Here is a 20,499-nt window from a genome sequence, read left to right on the forward strand (position 1 = left end):
CCTGAATGCAAACAAGGAACTTTGAACAAGGGTCATGCTATCTGATTAAACAAATAACTGGGAGACTAATCTCACCTACTTTAGAATTTAGGAGAATCTTTTCAACCCTCACTTTCCTTGCAAACTTTAAAAAAACTAGAGAAATTATCAAATTTCTTCTCCCCACTAACATCTACCCTTCACATTCCTCCACTTACACTCTGTTTACTGTTCTTTTAAAAGAGGCAGCCTCTTTATCTTATTTTGTTTTAATTCTCTTCATTTAATCCAGGGCTTTTTCTCAAGCAATCACTTGTGTTTTCCCCAAAATTCAATCTGGGTTTTCTCTCTACTCCCTTCCAGTACTGTTTATGGGTCTTCTTCAATCTAGCTTCTATTTCTCTTGAGGGTTTTGTTTGTTCTCCTTCCTTGAAGATAACCCATCTCACTTTTGAGATGGGTTATTTAACCTTTTGGTTTTCTTCATCTTTGAGTGCTTGTTTGGGAGGAGGAACGACTTTCTCAAAAGGGAGATAGTAGAGATTTATGGGAGATTGGATCTTCTTTTATTCTTCTTAAGGAAAATGGGGCACCAGGCTATTTATCTGGTGGGGTTTCTCTGTGTTGGGTTCCTTTTTGTGTTTCATAGATCAGAAGGTAATAAATTTAGTCTTGTACATGCATGAATCTTTTGCATGTTTTTATGTGGTTAAGAGACTTAGTTGAATTGACCCATTTAGATATTCTATATATTTTGTTCCAATTATTTTTATATGGTTAAGATTAAGTTGAATTGACCAATTTAATTATTCTATATATTTTGTTCCAATTGATTAAACTTTCAGATTGATATTCATCCGAAACATTGGTACATATCTTCATAATGTGCCTTTTTCTGTTTGCCATATTCTTATGTAGAGAAACCTTGATTTTCCTTCTCTAGAGAATGGCTCACGATCTTGTATCTTATCAAATTATCATCATACAACCACTTCACACAACTATTTAAGTACTGATTAGTTAGTTTTTGATGGATTTCTGCATTGAATCTGTGAGAACGGATGTATTAGGAAATTCATTTTTTTTTTTCAAAATGTCTTTTAATGTAACTTTCTGTTGTGTAATCTCAAAGAATCCAAGAAAAATTCGTTCATTTGCTTCAATAGAGCTAATATGCTGTCAATACAGTTTTTAATGGCATCTTAATTTGTAGGATGGGAGCTGTTGAAGTCATTGAACATTTATAGTTTCAAATGTGTACTATGTGATGTGCATTTCATGACTATAGAGCACAATTGTGGTTCATTTACATGATTTGTTTCCTGTATCCTATTGTACACTATCTGATGAGATTGGAAGGATATCAAGCTTTGTTCATATTTTATTGTTTTATTTTCTGCAAGAAACCCTGCTATTGTAGTTTTCTTTTTTCTTTTTTGGTAGGTAAGCTAGGGTTGGCAAACGCCTCAGTTATTAGTAGTGAAAATGTTAGCATGAAATCTGATTCAATCAAGGCACATATAATTTATAGACTCCGTAGCAAAGATTCGTCAGATTACATGGCTTTTTAAAAGAAAATATAATTATTACATTCGAATCATCAAGTTTTTGGTGCTCAAACTAGTTGCTATGCGAGAGGTTCCTTCCAAACCCTCCACAAACAAAGAACGTCAATGATAATAATTCCGTTTAATAAGGAGGAATTGGACTCAATCTGAACTCCAAATCCAAAACTCTAAAATTTTGGTAGCAGGCGTGACCCTAAGGACCCAGACCTATACCCACGTTATGGTCTGGTTTATCAGCGCCAATGTGGACCTACTGGACATGTTAGAAGATCCAGAAGATCTGCTTATTATGCACTGCTGGATGATCTAGAAGATCTTCTAAAGATGCACCACTGAAAGATCTAGAAGATCTGCTTAATATCCACTTTCCTAGTTTGTTTTTTATTTCATGCCATTTGTAGTTCCTTAGTTGGATTGGTTTCCTTTTTAGAGTTTATTGATTTTGGGACTTCTATATTAGTTATTTGGTTGCAGTTATTTCCTTTTCCAACTCTCTATTGAAGAGAGGGAGGTGGGTTGAATAAGGCATGGCAAATTTTCTTTCAAGCTTTGGCTTAGGAGGTTGGTTCCCTCGAAGAAACCCTTAGAATCATACTAAATTTCCTCTTAATAATTGACCCTGTTAACAAAAGGTTTAGAGAGAAAAATGAATGAGTTAGGGTTAATCTCCTCCTGACTCATATCTTTATACTAAAACATAAAGGAATGTACAAAGTCCTAAATGCCCTTAGGCAAGTTACATATTCCAACACTCCCCCTCAAGCTGGAATGTAGATATCATACATTCCTAGCTTGTTACATATATCACTCAATTTTGACTTATTTAAGGACTTTGTAAACATATCAGCTAATTGGTCCCCTGACCGAGTAAACACAGTGCAAATCTCTCTTTTTTGGATTCCTTGACGGATAAAATGACAATCCATGCGCTCATGGAAGGCTGGATTGTTGGCAATGTATATTGCAGCTTTGTTGTCACAATAAAGCTGCGAAGGAGAAGATGAAATGAAGCCAATTTCAGAAAGAAGTGAACGTAGCCAAATAAGTTTCGTGCTTGTCTGTGCCATTGTCCTGTATTCAGCCTCTGCACTGGACTTAGCTATAACATCCTGCTTCTTACTCTTCCATGAAACAAGATTGCCACCTACAAATGTACAATACCCAGTGGTGGACCGTCTATCTGCTGGAGATCCAGCCCAATCTGCATCAGAGAAGCCTTCAACTTTCATATGGCCTTGTCTTTTGAACATCAATCCCTTCCCTGGAGCCCCTTTCAAATACTTGAGAATCTGTATCACCGCAGCCCAGTGACAAGTACGTGGAGAGCTCATATACTGACTGACAACTCCAACAGCATATGAAATATCTGGCCGAGTAACCGTGAGATATATAAGTTTACCGACAAGCCTGCAATACCTGCCAGGATCTTCCAACAACTCTCCTTCTTCTGGAACAAGTTTCACATTAGGATCCATGGGTGCAGAAGCTGGTTTAACTCCAAGATTGCCTGTTTCTTTTAGCAAGTCCAAGACATACTTTCTCTGTGATAGGAACAAGCCTCTAGAAGAACGAGCAACCTCTATCCCCAAGAAATACTTGAGCTGACCCAAATCCTTAGTAGAGAATTCCTTTTGCAAGAAGGTTTTCAAATGCTGTATACGTTGTGAATTGCTCCCTGTGATGATTATGTCATCCACATAAACTATCAACAAAATACACCTAGCTGAAGAGTGATAATTGAAGACTGAGTGATCCACTGCGCATTGTTTCATGCCAAAGCGCATGACTGCCTCACTAAATCTCCCAAACCACGCACGCAGAGATTGTTTGAGGCCATAGAGTGACTTGCGTAGGCGACACACGTAGGAGGAAGTCTCCCCCTGAGCAACAAACCCTGGTGGTTGCTCCATATACACCTTCTCAGTCAGATCGCCATGGAGGAAGGCATTCTTCACATCCAGCTGATGAAGGGGCCAGCTATGATTAACAGCAAGAGACAGGAGCACACGTACAGAGGGAATTTTCGCAACTGGATTGAAGTTCTCAGTGTAGTCAACACCAAAAGTCTGAGTGTATCCTTTCGCGACTAACCGTGCTTTTCAGCGCTCGACAGTACCATCAGGGAAGTATTTGATGGAGAAAACCCACCGACAACCAACAGGACGGGCACCAGGGGGTAGGGAAACCAGATCCCATGTATCATTACTATAAGAGCGCCCATTTCTAGGTTCATAGCATCACGCCAGCCAGGATGTTCAAGAGTCTCAGCCACTGACTGTGGTAAAGACATAGAAGACAAAGAGGAAACAAAGCTTTGGAAGGTACTGGTGAGCTTATCACAAAATTTGAAATAGGATGTGCAGTGGAACGGGATCTCGTACGCTGGCTGCACGGAAACAGGAGATGACGGAAGAGAAGCAGGTAGATCTGGTAAGGAAAGCGAGACCTCGGGCTCGAGAGAAGGGGTGAAAGATTCCCCGTCATGTTTGAAGAATGCCTCAGTCTCAAAGAACGTAACATCGGCTGAGACAAACCAGCGACGCAGACGAGGGCTATAGCAACGATAGCCTTTCTGCGTACGTGAATACCCCAGAAAGACACAACGCTCAGATCGGGGATCGAGTTTGTCACGGCCAGGTCCAAGGTGATGAACAAAACAAATGCATCCAAATACACGAGGTGTCAGAGGAAATTGTTCCTTACCAGGAGATAAAATCTCGAAAGAAGAAGCACCCTCTAAGACGGAGGAAGGAAGGCGATTTGCTAAAAAACACGCCGTGAGAAGGGCATCACTCCAATATGCCTTAGGAACACTCATCTGAAAAAGAAGAGTGCGACCTACTTCAAGCAAATAACGAAGTTTCCTCTCAGCAACACTATTCTTTTGAGAGGTGTACGCACATGAAGACTGATGTAGAATCCCATGTTGGGAGAGATAGGATTGAAAGCCATTAGTATCAGAAAAGTATTCTCTAGCATTGTCAGTACGAAGACATTTAATATGGCAATTATATTGATTCTTAATTTCAGAATGAAATGTGCGAAAAGCAAAGAACACGTCAGATCTACTTTCCAGTAAATATAATCAGGTGATGCGTGAGAAGTCATCAATAAACACAATAAAATACCGAAAGCCAGTACTAGACGCGACCCTAGAGGGTCCCCATACATCAGAATGGACTAATTCAAATGGACTAGACACTCGACTAATGACCAGGGAAGGAAACGACACACGACGGTGTTTCCCGAGTTCACATAACTCGCACTAAAAACTAGAAAAAAGTCTGGGAACCAGAGAAGTCTGCTGCAGCCGCTGAAGTGAAGGATGCCCCAGACGACAATGCCACTGAAATGTATCCACAGAGCTATGTAAGACAGTAGGCGGCCAGCAGTCAAGACGATAGAGTCCATCTACCTCACGACCCGTTCCAATCGTCTTCCCAGTCGAGAGATCCTGAAACAAGCAGTAAGATGGGAAAAATGAGACAGAACAATGAGAAGATTTAGTAATTTGGCTAACTGAAAGTAATCTAAATGGTGATTTTGGTACACATAAAACAGAAGATAAGGTAAGAGCAGGATGAGGGGAGATATGACCAACACCAGTGATAGGTGTAGTGGACCCATTAGCAAAGGTGATAGACTGAGAGAAAGACGAGAAGGAGCGAAAGAATGAAACTGAGAAGAGTTACCAATCAGGTGGTTGGATGCGCCAGAGTCAATGATCTATGACCCTGAGCTAGATAGAAGGGTAGTGGGTGAACTACCTGGCTGGGCGAAATCTGCAGAGGGAGGACGAGAACTGAGCCTCAGACGCTGGAACTCCTCATAATCGGCACGGGATAATGTATAGGTGGAATCCTCTGGCGCAGGAACAGAAGCAGAGGGAGCGGAATCTGAAGCAGAAGCAGTAGTAGCACCCATGTGAGTCGAGCGTGCCTGACGAAGCTCGGGATGCAAGGTATAGTAATGGTCGATATAATGTCCCTCTCGCTGACAGTGAGTGCAAAAAGAACGGCCACGACCACCACCACGGCCGGCACGGGCACGGGCACGACTAGAGGAGGCCCCACCACGAGGTGGACGAGTACTGCCATCATAGGTCGCCAGAGCAGAACCATCAATAGGAACAGATATCACTGGATCACCAGGAGAGCACTGCTGGACGCGGGAGTAAACCTTAGTAAGGGAAAAAATATCGCCATAACCGATAATCTGCTGACGAAGATGCATGTACTCTTGACCCAAACTCTCAAGGTACTGTACAACACGGATCTGATCCCTCTGACGGGCAGCCTTTGTGAGATCCGTGGTAAGGGGCATGTAAACATCAAGCTGCTAACATAGGCCAACGAACTGGCTGTAATGGGTGGCAAGAGGGAGAGCACCATGGCGGAAACGTCCCCACTCAGAATAGGTAGAGCAGATCCGACTAATGTTTGCCACGCCAGAGTAAAGAAGAGTAAACTGATCCCAGATCCGTTTCGCAGTAGGCAGAAGCATCAATGGCCCAGAGACGTGAGGGGCCATACTCTGCCACAGAAGGGTACAGACAAGAGCATCATCATGTTCCCATCGATCAAAGGTGGGATCCGTCTTAGGAGGAGGATCACGACAAATGACGTGGGCTTTCCCAAGGGCAATAAGATACTTCTCGACGGCTGCTTTCCAAGTAACGTAGTTTGCCCTATCCAACTTAAGAGTAGTGATTTGTGGGAATGATCCATCCACAGAGAGAGATGATGACGAAGAAGATGCCAAAGAGGGTGTCGGACGAACACCAGGAGCCACTCCTGGGGAAGTATGGTCAATCACCTCCTCCATAACAGCAAGTAAGAAAGAAACAAACAACCCAAACCAAGACGAATAACAGTAGATAACTGAATAGGTGGGCAAACTAGGACACGCCAAGAAAGCTAGATGCGGTGCCAAGAATGATCGACGAAGCTTGACAAGACGGAAGCCATGGGGCAGAAAGAGGAGCCACAAAGACAAACAAGAATCAAAGTAGAATAGGAGATGAAAATCTTACACATAGTAAGAGTTTTAGGTTTTACAAAGGGATAAAAGGGAGAGGAGGAAGAATGATGTGGGTTGAAAAACTGAGGGGGGGGGGGGGGCTGCTTACCTGCAAACCCAGGAATTGGGGGCTGGAAAAAAAAAAATTCAAGGCGCGGGGTGGATCATAGACCTGGACACAGATTTCCGGGAAAGTCAATAGGGGGGGGGGGGGCAGAAAATATTTTCCTGGAAAATTTGGGGGGGGTCAGAAAATCCAGGAAAGCTTTTTCTTGGGTGGGCCGGGAGCCGCGGGAGTGGGTAGGTCGGGATGTGCTGGAGGCTGCAGGGGGCGAGCAGAGAGAGGAGCGGGGGGGATGCGCAGGGAAAAAAAAGATGGGGGTGGAGGAGATGAAGGGCGGGGGGGGACTCCTTCTCAAGAAGAAAAAGACAACATACCGTTTTGCCTCAGATGAAAGTTGGGGTTTCCCGACGAGAGGGAAGGGGGGTTCCGGCTATGTGAGGGTGGCGGAGAAGGTGAAGGCTGATAGAGAACCCTAGGGATCAGAAAACCCTAAGGCTCTGATACCATGTTAACAAAAGGTTTAGAGAGAAAAATGAATGAGTTAGGGTTAATCTCCCCCTAACTCATATCTTTATACTAAAACATAAAGGAATGTACAAAGTCCTAAACGCCCTTAGGCAAGTTACATATTCCAACAGACCCATAGAATGATCCTATTCACTTATTCTTATTCAAGAAAAAGGAGAATGATCTCCTATTACCTAGCTCTAACTTCTAGAACCATCAATTGCAAGGATTCATTAAAAAACTCCCCTTCAAATAAAAAAGAACAAATTGAAATAGTCAAGGCGTAGAAGAAGAGAAAAAAAAATCAGGAGAAAGGAAAGAACGAGAAAGAGAGAAGTTGTGGGGGTTCAAAAACATCTTATTATATGTAAAAAGAGTAACTACAACCCACAAGTTCCACATCTTATTATATGTAAAAAGAGTAACTACAATAATGTCGTTGCTAATTAGAGGCCTCATCATCACACACTACACATATTATTCTTAACACTCCCCAGTGTAGATATCATCCATGCCCAGGTTGTAACATATTATGGAAATTTACTCGGTAGTAACTTTGCCTCGGTAGTAGAAATTTACTCGGTAGTAACTTTGCCTTTATTTGTTGAGTTGAGTTGAGTAACTTTGTCTTTAACAAATTGTCAATCTATTTCAATGTGCTTTCTTCACTCATGAAACACTAGATTACTAGACATGTAAGTAGCTATTTGGTTATCACAAAACATTTTCGCTAGGTAATCAATCATTAAACCCATCTCCTTAATAAGTGTCCTCAATCATATTAACTCTCAGCGTGAGCCATCATACGGTATTCTATCTTTGGACAAGAACCACGCTTTGCTTCTTGCTTCTCCAAGTAACAAGATTCCATCCAACAAAGGTACATCCAGTAGTCGAGCATATGTCAGAGGGGAATCTTGCTCAATCAGCATAAAAAAACACTCCACCTATTTTGCTTAAAGATAATTCCCTTTTATGGTGCACCCTTTAAGTATCGCAGGATGTGTCAAACTACATTCCAATGATCAACGAGAGGAAAATGTGTAAACTGACTCACAACACTAACTGCAAAAGCGATATCATGACAAGTAACAAATCAATAACCCTTCCAACCAGGCACCGTTATCTACTGGGACCTCAAACATATCTCTTTATTCTTCAACAGGTTGACATTAGGATTCATAGGAGCATCAATAGGCATAGCCCCTATCATATATGTTTCTGAGAACAACTTAGAACATACTTTCATGTGACAAGCTAATAGTATGCTTTGTCTCGATTACTTCCAAGAAAGTACCTTAGTTGACCCAAATTTTTGGTTTGAACATGTTCTTGCAGATATCTCGTCAACGCATCAATGCGTTGTTGATCATTGCTGGTGATGATAATATCATCAACATAAACTGCTAGAATCTCCTTGTTAGTAGTCTCTCAATAAATACTGAATAAACCACTGTGCTAGAAAAGTGAGAAGTTTTAGGATTGATGGCTTCTTGTTTAATATGCAAGTGGCAGATTATTCGAGGCATTTTCAGTCATAGGTAGGTGATACACAGCTTCCAGCAATTAAACCTTAACTTGTTATCGTGTACATTTCAATATCGTGTTTTCGTAAATTCTATCCTATATTCAACCTTAACTTGCTATCCTGATATTTCTTTTCAGGATCAGTCACATATGTTCTACAGAAGTTGCCATCAAAACCATCTTACGTACTCCCATTTGCTCGGAGAATATTGCTGACAATAACATCAGGAGCTCTGCCAAACAGCAAAGAAATGGAAATTAAACTCTCAAGAATGATAGCTTCATCTACTCTTGCACCACAAGAACCAACAGAAAAAGGTCCCTCTTAATGATCATTTCTGATAATTTGAGCTTCCTATGTGTGCAATATAGATTTTTTTTTTTTGAATGGTCATGTGTGCAATATAGATATGCATTGCTTGTGTTATTTTGCAGGGTATGTGAAATCCCCTTCACCAACAACTAAATCCCCATCACCAACAACTACTTCGCTTCCTCCTATAGGAGAAAAAACGCCCATTGGATATCTTGGAAAATCACCAACAACCAATGCACCAAGCCCACTATCTCTGCCTAAAGGTAAGGTTGGTTAAATCATGGTGCCACTAAAATGCTATTTGACCTAGGTCCCGTTTAATAAGGTTTCCAGCTTAAAATCCACCAGGATCAATTTTGCCTCCTATGTCATTGCAACCAAAGCCGACATCTGCACCACCAACCATTCAAGGTCAAGTGGCATCTGCGCCATCAAATGCTCCATCTCCTCACATAATTGCGGAACATAAGCAGTCAAGGGTGATAGCACCATCCATAGAGATTCAGACACCTCATGCTCCGGTTCTCTCAGGTTTAGCTCACAATAGTACCAGAAATACCTAAGAAATTCCTCTCATTTACTTGCTAATTGAACTGATTTTGCATAGTTCCTGTTGTTTTACATTGTAGTACCAGTTCAATCTCCACCAAGGGAATCAGCACTAATTCCTCCAGTCACACTCCCAAACATGCCGAGAGTTGCTCCATCTATGTCATCAGGTGCTCCTTATTGCAATTTTGAAGTGTTCAAATGATACTGCTTCTGATACATAAGTTCTTGCCATGGTTTTAAATTTCGACATTTCGGTCAAGACCGAAACCGAAACGTTCCGAAACCGAAATAGCTGAATCTTTCGTAAATTTCAGCTATTTCGGCAAAATTTGTTATAAAATATTAAATTTTTTTATTCCTTTACAGACTTTTGATCGAAATCACCAAAATGATTTCGGTCAAAATTTCGACCCAAAAATCTGCCGTTTCGAGCTCTTGTACCAAATTTTGGAATTTCTGCTGAAATTTCGGTTTCGGATAAGTCCAAAATTTTAGCCGAAACCGAAATTTAAAACCATGGTTCTTGCTACCCTGCTCAATTGGAACTATGGACTCTTCCTTTTATTGTAGACTTTCTTTTTCACCGCCACAGGATACAATGTTTATGATCATCATGCACTTGCTTCTATTGTACAGAACAACCTGCTGTTTCTCCAATATTAATAGCTCTCCCCATTGTCCATGGTAAGAGACACGGAAGTCTGGTTGCACCTTCCAAGGAAATATTCAACAATTCATCTCCTCCCAACAGTTCTCCTTCTAAAGGTACTTAAATCCAATCTGTGGCATCAGGTTGTTTTTGTAACAATTTTGAGTATTCAAAGCATATTTTCCCTTTGCATAATTTCTTGCTACCTTGGTCAATTGGAACCATAAATCATCCTTTTACCGTGAGGGAAAACAATTCTTGAAATCATTGTCGCTTTCGTTGTACAGAACCTGTGATTTCTCCAATATTGATGCATCCTCCCATCATCCATGGTAAGAGGCATGGAATGCCGGATGCTGCACCTCTGGAGGAAATATTCAACCATTCATCACCGCCAAAACATTCCCCATCTAAAGGTACTTTGACTTTTGACTAGTTTACCTTTTTCTCTTTGAATGAATGGATCATGCACATGACTTTTGATCCTCTCTGTACGTTCATCTCTCCCTATATCTGTGATGCAACATAAAGCCATGAATCCCACAGATAATGCACCTGCACCTGCACCTGCCATGCCATTTCCCAAGTCTCCAACAACAAAAATGGCTCATAGTCCTGCACCTTCAATCTCATTTCACATTCATCATCCAAGGCAAAGAGCTAGCAGCCCTGCATTTGCACCATCGCATTTGTTTCCTCCACCTTCCTACCCCCAAGGTTGGATTTTAACTAAAAAGGAACCATAAATCATCCTTTTACCTTGAGGGAAAACAATTCTTGAAAACAATTGTTGAAATCATTGTCGCTTTCGTTGTACAGAACCTGCGGTTTCCCCAATATTGATGCATCCCCCCATCATCCATGGTAAGAGGCATGGAATGCCGGTTGCTGCACCTCTGGAGGAAATATTCAACCATTCATCACCGCCAAAACATTCCCCATCTAAAGGTACTTTGACTTTTGACCACTCGACCTTTTTCTCTTTGAATGAATGGATCATGCGCATGACTTTTGATCCTCTCTGTAGGTTCATCTCCCCCTATATCTGTGATGCGACATAAAGCCATGAATCCCACAGATAATGCACTTGCACCTGCCACGTCATTTCCTAAGCCTCCACCAACAAAAATGGTTCATAGTCCTGCACCTTCAATCTCATTTCACATTCATCATCCAAGGCAAAGAGCTAGCAGCCCTGCATTTGCACCATCGCATTTGTTTCCTCCACCTTCCTTACCCCAAGGTTGGATTTTAACTAAAAAGGAACCATAAATCATCCTTTTACCTTGAGGGAAAGCAATTCTTGAAATCATTGTCGCTTTCGTTGTACAGAACCTGCGGTTTCCCCAATATTGATGCATCCCCCCATCATCCATGGTAAGAGGCATGGAATGCCAGTTGCTGCACCTCTGGAGAAAATATTCAACCATTCATCACCGCCAAAACATTCCCCATCTAAAGGTACTTTGACTTTTGACTAGTGGACCTTTTTCTCTTTGAATGAATGGATCGTGCACATGACTTTTGATCCACTCTGTAGGTTCATCTCCCCCTATATCTGCGATGCGACATAAAGCCATGAATCCCACAGATAATGCACTTGCACCTGCCACGTCATTTCCTAAGCCTCCACCACCAAAAATGGTTCATAGCCCTGCACCTTCAATCTCATTTCACATTCATCAACCAAGGCAAAGAGCTAGCAGCCCTGCATTTGCACCATCGCATTTGTTTCCTCCACCTTCCAACCCCCAAGGTTGGATTTTAACTAAAAAGGAACCATAAATCATTCTTTTACCGTGAGGGAAGACAATTCTTGAAAACAATTCTTGAAAGCAATTATTTAAATCATTGTGGCTTTCGTTGTACAGAACCTGCAGTTTCTCCAATATTGATGCATCCCCCCATCATCCATGGTAAGAGGCATGGAATGCCGGTTGCTGCACCTCCGGAGGAAATATTCAACCATTTATCACCGCCAAAACATTCCCCATCTAAAGGTACTTTGACTTTTGACCACTCGACCTTTTTCTCTTTGAATGAATGGATCATGCACATGACTTTTGATCCTCTCTGTAGGCTCATCTCCTCCTATATCTGCGATGCGACATAAAGCCATGAATCCCACAGATAATGCACCTGCACCTGCACCTGCCACGCCATTTCCTAAGCCTCCAACAACAAAAATGGTTCATAGTCCTGCACCTTCAATCTTATTTCACATTCATCATCCAAGGCAAAGAGCGAGCAGCCCTGCATTTGTACCATCGCATTTGTTTCCTCCACCTTCCTACCCCCAAGGTTGGATTTTAACTAAAAAGGAACCATAAATCATTCTTTTACCGTGAGGGAAGACAATTCTTGAAAACAATTCTTTTTTTTTTAAAGGCATGAAAAAAATTCTTTAAATCTTTGTGGCTTTCATTGTACAGAACCTGCAGTTTCTCCAATATTGATGCATTCCCCCATCATCCATGGTAAGAGGCATGGAATGCCGGTTGCTGCACCTCCGAAGGAAATATTCAACCATTTATCACCACCAAAACATTCCCCATCTAAAGGTACTTTGACTTTTGACCACTCGACCTTTTCTCTCTGAATGAATGGATCATGCACATGACTTTTGATCCTCTCTGTAGGCTCATCTCCTCCTATATCTGCGATGCGACATAAAGCCATGAATCCCACAGATAATGCACCTGCACCTGCCACGCCATTTCCTAAGCCTCCAACAACAAAAATGGTTCATAGTCCTGCACCTTCAATCTTATTTCACATTCATCATCCAAGGCAAAGAGCTAGCAGCCCTGCATTTGCACCATCGCATTTGTTTCCTCCACCTTCCTACCCCCAAGGTTGGATTTTAACTAAAAAGGAACCATAAATCATCCTTTTACCTTGAGGGAAAACAATTCTTGAAAGCAATTCTTGAAATCATTGTCGCTTTCGTTGTACAGAACCTGCGGTTTCCCCAATATTGATGCATCCCCCCATCATCCATGGTAAGAGGCATGGAATGCCGGTTGCTGCACCTCTGGAGGAAATATTCAACCATTCATCACCGCCAAAACATTCCCCATCTAAAGGTACTTTGACTTTTGACTAGTGGACCTTTTTCTCTTTGAATGAATGGATCATGCACATGACTTTTGATCCACTCTGTAGGTTCATCTCCCCCTATATCTGCGATGCGACATAAAGCCATGAATCCCACAGATAATGCACTTGCACCTGCCACGTCATTTCCTAAGCCTCCACCAACAAAAATGGTTCATAGTCCTGCACCTTCAATCTCATTTCACATTCATCAACCAAGGCAAAGAGCTAGCAGCCCTGCATTTGCACCATCGCATTTGTTTCCTCCACCTTCCAACCCCCAAGGTTGGATTTTAACTAAAAAGGAACCATAAATCATTCTTTTACCGTGAGGGAAGACAATTCTTGAAAACAATTCTTTTTTTTTTGAAAGGCATGAAAACAATTCTTGAAAGCAATTCTTTAAATCATTGTGGCTTTCATTGTACAGAACCTGCAGTTTCTCCAATATTGATGCATCCCCCCATCATCCATGGTAAGAGGCATGGAATGCCGGTTGCTGCACCTCCGGAGGAAATATTCAACCATTTATCACCGCCAAAACATTCCCCATCTAAAGGTTTCTTGAAAGCAATTCTTTAAATCATTGTGGCTTTCATTGTACAGAACCTGCAGTTTCTCCAATATTGATGCATCCCCCCATCATCCATGGTAAGAGGCATGGAATGCCGGTTGCTGCACCTCCGGAGGAAATATTCAACCATTTATCACCGCCAAAACATTCCCCATCTAAAGGTACTTTGACTTTTGACCACTCGACCTTTTTCTCTTTGAATGAATGGATCATGCACATGACTTTTGATCCTCTCTGTAGGCTCATCTCCTCCTATATCTGCGATGCGACATAAAGCCATGAATCCCACAGATAATGCACCTGCACCTGCCACGCCATTTCCTAAGCCTCCAACAACAAAAATGGTTCATAGTCCTGCACCTTCAATTGTATTTCACATTCATCATCCAAGGCAAAGAGCTAGCAGCCCTGCATTTGCACCATCGCATTTGTTTCCTCCACCTTCCTACCCCCAAGGTTGGATTTTAACTAAAAAGGAACCATAAATCATTCTTTTACCGTGAGGGAAGACAATTCTTGAAAACAATTTTTTTTTTTTTTCAAGGCATGAAAAAAATTCTTGAAAGCAATTCTTTAAATCATTGTGGCTTTCATTGTACAGAACCTGCAGTTTCTCCAATATTGATGCATCCCCCCATCATCCATGGTAAGAGGCATGGAATGCCGGTTGCTGCACCTCCGGAGGAAATATTCAACCATTTATCACCACCAAAACATTCCCCATCTAAAGGTACTTTGACTTTTGACCACTCGACCTTTTCTCTCTGAATGAATGGATCATGCACATGACTTTTGATCCTCTCTGTAGGCTCATCTCCTCCTATATCTGCGATGCGACATAAAGCCATGAATCCCACAGATAATGCACCTGCACCTGCCACGCCATTTCCTAAGCCTCCAACAACAAAAATGGTTCATAGTCCTGCACCTTCAATCTTATTTCACATTCATCATCCAAGGCAAAGAGCTAGCAGCCCTGCATTTGCACCATCGCATTTGTTTCCTCCACCTTCCTACCCCCAAGGTTGGATTTTAACTACAAAGGTCTGCTAGCCAGATTAAAATTTGATAGGTTACACAGCCGTTTGGATAATCTAACTCTTCTCCTTCTTTCTTTTTGGTTTTCGTTAAAGGTCCTGTGATTACCCCCGCACATCCTCGGGAGACATTCTCAAAGAGGAATAGACTAAGGCCACATGCTCCTCCACCCCTGGTTCAAGGTACATTAACAGTTCATAACGTGAGTGGTGTCACAGCTTAAAAATGGGCGACCACTGTTTTACCTTTTGACTCAGTTGCTTCATGGCAGGTCCTCTCTCCTCTGTCCTGTCTCCTCTTTCTCCAACAGTGAACCAGGGAGCCCCTTCACATCCTCCGAAGATATTCCCAAAGAGGAATAGAAGGTCACATGGTCCTTCACCCTTGGATCAAGGTACTTCAATATCCCACAGTTCACGCGCAAGTGGTTTCACAGATTTAAACTGTGATTCCACTGCTTTAGCTTTTGACTCAGTTGCTTTGTGGCAGGTCCTCCTCGTCCTATCCAGTCTCCTTCTTCTCCAACGATGAACCGGGGAGCTACTGCACCTTCACCGTCATTAATGGTTCCATCTAGCTCGGGTATGGGAAGACCTCCTTATTCGTTCTTTCACTTTTTTATCAGCATACATGTTTTGTTTATGTTCATGAAAGTTGTTTGTGGTCATCTGTTGTGTCTGCCGGGACCTATTCCTCTCCACTGCTTTAGCTTTTGACTCAGTTGCTTTCTGGCAGGTCTTTCTCGTCCCATCCAGTCTCCCTCTTCTCCAACAGTGAACCGGGGAGCTATTGCACCTTCACCATCATTAATGGTTCCATCTAGCTCGGGTATGGGAAGACCTACTTATTTGTTCTTTCACTTTTTTTCTTATCAGTAACGTGCTTTGTTTATCAAGGTTTTAAATGCTGGCTTTGGTGTCGGTTTCTGCCACCGGTTTCGGCCAAAATCATGTAAAATTTGGTAAAAATTTCCACCTGAAATTTCGGTGGAAATCTTGTAAATTTCGGATTTCGGTGTAATTTTGGCAAAATCCTTTAAAAAACTGATTCAATGTGCTTTCGGTTTCTGTCCAAACCGAAATATTTAGGCCGAAATTTAAAACTATGCTGTTTACGTTGATGAAAGTTGTTTGTGGTCATTTGTTGTGTCTGCCAGGACCTATTCCTTCCCCATCCTTTTCTCCTTCAGGCTCTTATATAACAAAGCCAATGAAACCAGTACCACCACCTGTCCGGGCATTACCACCGCCACCTCCTAGTGAAGGTACATACTGAACTCTCTTGTAAGTGCAGTGCATTAATAATTCCACTGCGTCGCATTCACGTATTTCGTAGATAATCACAGTTACCTAATTATTTAGCGACAAACATAATCTAAGAGCTTGATTTTATCTGATTGCAGATTGTACATCAGTTCCATGCACAGAGCCATTAACAAATACCGCCCCAGGATCGCCCTGTGGCTGTGTATTGCCAATGCAAGTTGGACTACGTCTTGGTGTTGCACTTTACACATTCTTTCCTTTGGTTTCAGAGTTTGCCCAAGAAATTGCGGCTGGAATTTTCATGAAACAAAGTCAGGTTCGCATTATGGGCGCAAATGCTGCCAGCCAGCAGCCAGATGAGACCATTGTCCTCGTCGATCTGGTGCCCCTCGGAGAAAAATTTGATAACAATACAGCATTTTTTACCTACGAGAAGTTCTGGCACAGGCAGGTTGCCATAAAGACCAACTTTTTTGGTGATTATGAATTACTATATGTTCGGTATCCAGGTATATGGCTTTCGCTTCTTTACGTGCCTTTACTTAAAAAACGTGGAATTGTGTTTCTAGATTTTCAGACTTGCTATTGTCCTCAGGCCTTCCTTCCTCTCTACCTTTGGCACCTTCAAACATTACTGTCGAGGATGGGCCACTTTCTAGTGGCAATAATGGACGGAAGATACGGCCTCTAGGGGTTGACCCGGGGAAACAAAGAGAAAGACTCAGTGGCAGCCTAATTGCTATTACAGTTCTATCGTCTATTATAGTTCTGATTTTATGTGTTGGAGCTGCTTGGCTTTTTCTCTTGAAACGTGGGGACCATAATCGTCTGCCCGCACTAACTCCACGGACTTCATTACCTCTTGGAAAGCCATCAGGTAAAAAATAATTCTTAAGAAATATGTTTAATTTGGAAATCTTTCCAGAATTTTATTTATAACTACATTCTTGATCTGTCTTTTTTTGGTGGGGTTTGTAAAATTAGGGGTTGGACCTATGATCTTCGGCAGTGGTCCTAGCTCCGCATCACTGTCCTTCGGCTCTAGCATAGCAACATATACAGGATCAGCTAAAACGTTTAGCATAGGTGAGATAGAAAGAGCAACTGATAACTTCGATGATTCAAGAATACTTGGAGAAGGTGGTTTTGGGCGCGTCTATAGTGGTAACCTTGAAGATGGAACAATGGTCGCTGTGAAGGTTCTCAAGAGAGATGATCAACAGGGTGGCCGGGAATTCCTGGCAGAGGTTGAGATGCTAAGCCGATTGCATCACAGGAACCTGGTCAAGTTGATTGGTATATGTACCGCGGAACATAGCCGTTGCCTGGTTTATGAACTCATCCCAAATGGCAGTTTGGAGTCTCATTTGCATGGTACCATCTACTACACCCTGTTACGTTTTGGTTCTTGTATGAACTAGTTACATTTTTACATGATCGAAATATTTTTGCCATTTTCAAGGACTTTGGCTTATTCATTCCTTCCAAGAAATGGTTTTGAATTTGATTGTTTGTTCAGGAGTGGACAAGGAAACTGCTTTGCTTGATTGGGGTGCCCGAATGAAAATTGCACTAGGTTCCGCTCGAGGTCTAGCCTATCTGCATGAAGATTCAAGTCCTCGTGTTATACATAGGGATTTCAAGTCCAGCAACATCTTGTTAGAACATGATTTCACTCCAAAAGTGTCCGATTTTGGCTTGGCTAGAACAGCTTTAGAGGAGGGAAATGAGCACATCTCAACACGTGTTATGGGAACCTTCGGGTAACAAAGCTACACTTCTACCACACCTTACACTTCAAACTGTCTTTGTATTTTCTAGTGACTTTTTGAATGTAAGTAATGTCTTCTGGTCTCTTGTTTTTCAGTTATGTAGCTCCCGAGTATGCAATGACTGGGCACCTTCTTGTCAAAAGCGATGTTTACAGCTATGGTGTTGTCCTTCTCGAGCTCTTAACAGGACGAAAACCCGTGGACATGTCCCAACCTCCAGGTCAAGAGAATCTAGTAACTTGGGCTCGCCCACTTCTAACGAGCAAGGAAGGGTTAGAGACAATCATTGACCCAGCTCTCGGGCCTCATTACCCATTTGACAGTGTGGCCAAAGTGGCAGCCATTGCTTCAATGTGTGTTCAGCCAGAGGTCTCTCATCGCCCATTTATGGGTGAGGTGGTACAGGCCTTAAAACTAGTCTGTAATGAGAATGAGGAGAAGAAAGAGGGATCGGGAAGCTGTAGCCAAGAGGACTTCTCTATAACAGAGATGGAGACTAGGGTCAGTAATCCTATGGGTCAGTTTCGAGAAACTCACACATTTCTAACCGCTGATTATGACTCTGGTCTGCCAGCCGAAAGAGCCCTATCGACATCAGACTTGTTCAGTACAGGATTTGCGAGGCAGGGGTCAGGGTCTTTTAGGAGGCATTCTAGTTCAGGGCCTTTGAGAACAGGTGGGAACAGGCCATTCTGGAAGAGAGGTTTGTCGAGGGGCAGTGTTAGTGAGCATGGGTTTATGCGCAAGTTATGGGCAGGTTTAGAGCGTGAAGGAAGGTGGCCGTGAGGAGAAGAACCATCCAAAGAATTTCAGAGTTCTAAGTGCCCATGAATACTTACATTCATGAACACTTACATTCATGAACACAACTGCACGCACGTTAAGATCTGTTTGGTTTACACAATGCAATAAGTGTAAGGCTGGTTTTCACAGATTTGTTCGTCAATAATAGCAATGGGTATGAACACAGTGATCGATCTGGCGCATAAAGCTTGAATGCATTTGAATGATTCGAGCGAGGTGGGGTCCATGTGTAGAGCCACTCCTTCCAAAACGGTAACTTTCGATTTGTTGGCAAGCAGTTGATGGTCCCATCAAGACAAGCTACATTACTGGTGGCTGTTTCAGATTTTTGTGAGAACCAACTTTTGTGGATCATGAATCCCAATCCTGATTTGGAAAAAGGTGGGATGTTGTAATTTGTGTTTTTTTAATGAAAATGGTCAGTTGCACTCATAGTCATAGCATAAGAATTACCAAGGGAGGATGAGATGTTCCTAAATAACAAAGACATAAGGAAACAATCCAGATAATTACACAAAGATTAACTGATAAGGAATCGATTACTAATGAAAAACTTCTCGATCAATGCCTTACCCAGCCAAAACATCTGCTTCTTCATTTGCCTTCATTTGCCATTTGTAAACAACATTTTAATGAGAAAACGGTTCCCACACATATGTGTAGAGAGTTCTCTACACACTAGCTTAAAATACAGTGGGGGCCTACATTGTTTGGGTGATCCAAGCCATCCATTTTAAAGGCCCTCACATAGATAGGGTGTCTACAAAAAATCAGATCCGTAGGATCATACCAACCCTACGATTTGGGGAGGTAAAATGGATGTCCATTTTTTGCTTCCACAGTTCGAATGGTTAGGATGATCCTATGGATCTGATTTTTTATGGACACCCTATCTATGTGAGGGCCTTAAAAATGAATGGTTTGGATCACCCAAATAATGTGGCCCCCACTGTATTTTAAGCTAGTGTGTAGATAACTTATCTACACATATGTGTAGGAACCGTTTTCTCCATTTTAATATAGGCTTAATCAGCATACAAAGATCGATATCTCAAGAATGATCAAACGACCTAAACCCAATGGACCCTCTGGGTGTCACTTTGGCCAATAGATCACGTTTCTAGAATTGTCTTTAATCATGAACCTACCTACAAAAGATTTCTTAAAGATGTGCAATCCCAGATGATAAAAGGTAATAGCTTCCACTCCTTTTGCATGCGCTCTTTTGGAACTATTGTCAAAGTTGAGTTTGATTGTGTCTAGCGGAGGGGCAAACCAACACAAGAAAATTTTATGCTTTGATTTCAACAATTGACACTTGGATATAAGGTTTAAGGCCAGATTTTTGCTATTTCTTGTGGACCTAGAGACTTGTTTCTTACTTGGAAATTTTTAATTTTCGCGCTCATTCCAAATATATGTCGAAACAAAGCATATGGGGGGGACAAGAGGTTGAGCCTCTAGGCCCTAGCTCAATGTTCAAGCCTTTGTTCATCAGCCAGGAGGTAGGAGGTTCAATCCCAGCTTTCCTACAAAAGAAAGCATATGGGACAAATCACCATGGAACTTTGCCATTCAAACCAAAATGATGGGTTCCTCATCCAAAAATTATGGACTCGATAGAATGTTGGAAAACTCATTTCATATCAGTGCTCCACAAATTTAAAAGTGGAAGGACAATGAATTATCCTAGACTTTTGCAAAGGATGCATCTACTGGCAAGGCATATTTGGTAGCAATCGGACCAGGCACTGTATCTTTCCTTACAG

At 42.0% G+C, this 20,499-nt stretch overlaps 1 protein-coding gene across 20 annotated transcripts; it reads left to right on the plus strand.

Moving 5' to 3' along the window:
• LOC143851261 (uncharacterized) lies at positions 1–19,162 on the plus strand. Of its 20 annotated transcripts, none has more exons than XM_077360619.1 (33): positions 2–636; positions 8,803–8,982; positions 9,100–9,243; positions 9,329–9,511; positions 9,610–9,699; positions 10,169–10,297; positions 10,469–10,597; positions 10,713–10,898; positions 11,001–11,129; positions 11,209–11,424; positions 11,514–11,642; positions 11,722–11,937; positions 12,053–12,181; positions 12,261–12,482; positions 12,614–12,742; positions 12,821–13,036; positions 13,139–13,267; positions 13,347–13,562; positions 13,708–13,836; positions 13,884–14,012; positions 14,092–14,307; positions 14,453–14,581; positions 14,660–14,875; positions 14,985–15,071; positions 15,161–15,283; positions 15,379–15,471; positions 15,625–15,717; positions 16,046–16,153; positions 16,292–16,663; positions 16,750–17,031; positions 17,139–17,528; positions 17,674–17,917; positions 18,022–19,162. In XM_077360619.1, the coding sequence occupies exons 1-33, from the start codon at positions 564–566 to the stop codon at positions 18,710–18,712; spliced, it is 6,147 nt and encodes a 2,048-aa protein (XP_077216734.1). In that variant the 5' UTR covers positions 2–563; the 3' UTR covers positions 18,713–19,162. The 20 variants fall into 20 exon arrangements, with proteins under 20 accessions (XP_077216802.1, XP_077216734.1, XP_077216740.1 ...); XM_077360625.1 differs by having other exon boundaries at positions 9,616–9,699; XM_077360642.1 differs by having other exon boundaries at positions 3–636; positions 10,469–10,600; positions 10,737–10,898.
• Positions 19,163–20,499: the final 1,337 nt, after the last annotated feature.

This window comes from Tasmannia lanceolata, unplaced genomic scaffold, assembly GCF_043159265.1.
Source record: "Tasmannia lanceolata isolate RefF3 unplaced genomic scaffold, GAP_Taslan_0.1 ptg000003l, whole genome shotgun sequence".
In the NCBI taxonomy this organism is placed as follows: Eukaryota; Viridiplantae; Streptophyta; class Magnoliopsida; order Canellales; family Winteraceae; genus Tasmannia; species Tasmannia lanceolata.

What these genes read in the sequence shown, in the direction of transcription:
- LOC143851261 (XM_077360619.1), top strand. Translation starts at nt 564, where the DNA reads ATGGGGCACCAGGCTATTTATCTGGTGGGGTTTCTCTGTGTTGGGTTC. An exon ending in TCCTCCACCCCTGGTTCAAG is followed by an intron (nt 15,072 to 15,160) that starts GTACATTAACAG and finishes GCTTCATGGCAG; the next exon opens with GTCCTCTCTCCTCTGTCCTG. An exon ending in ACTATATGTTCGGTATCCAG is followed by an intron (nt 16,664 to 16,749) that starts GTATATGGCTTT and finishes TATTGTCCTCAG; the next exon opens with GCCTTCCTTCCTCTCTACCT.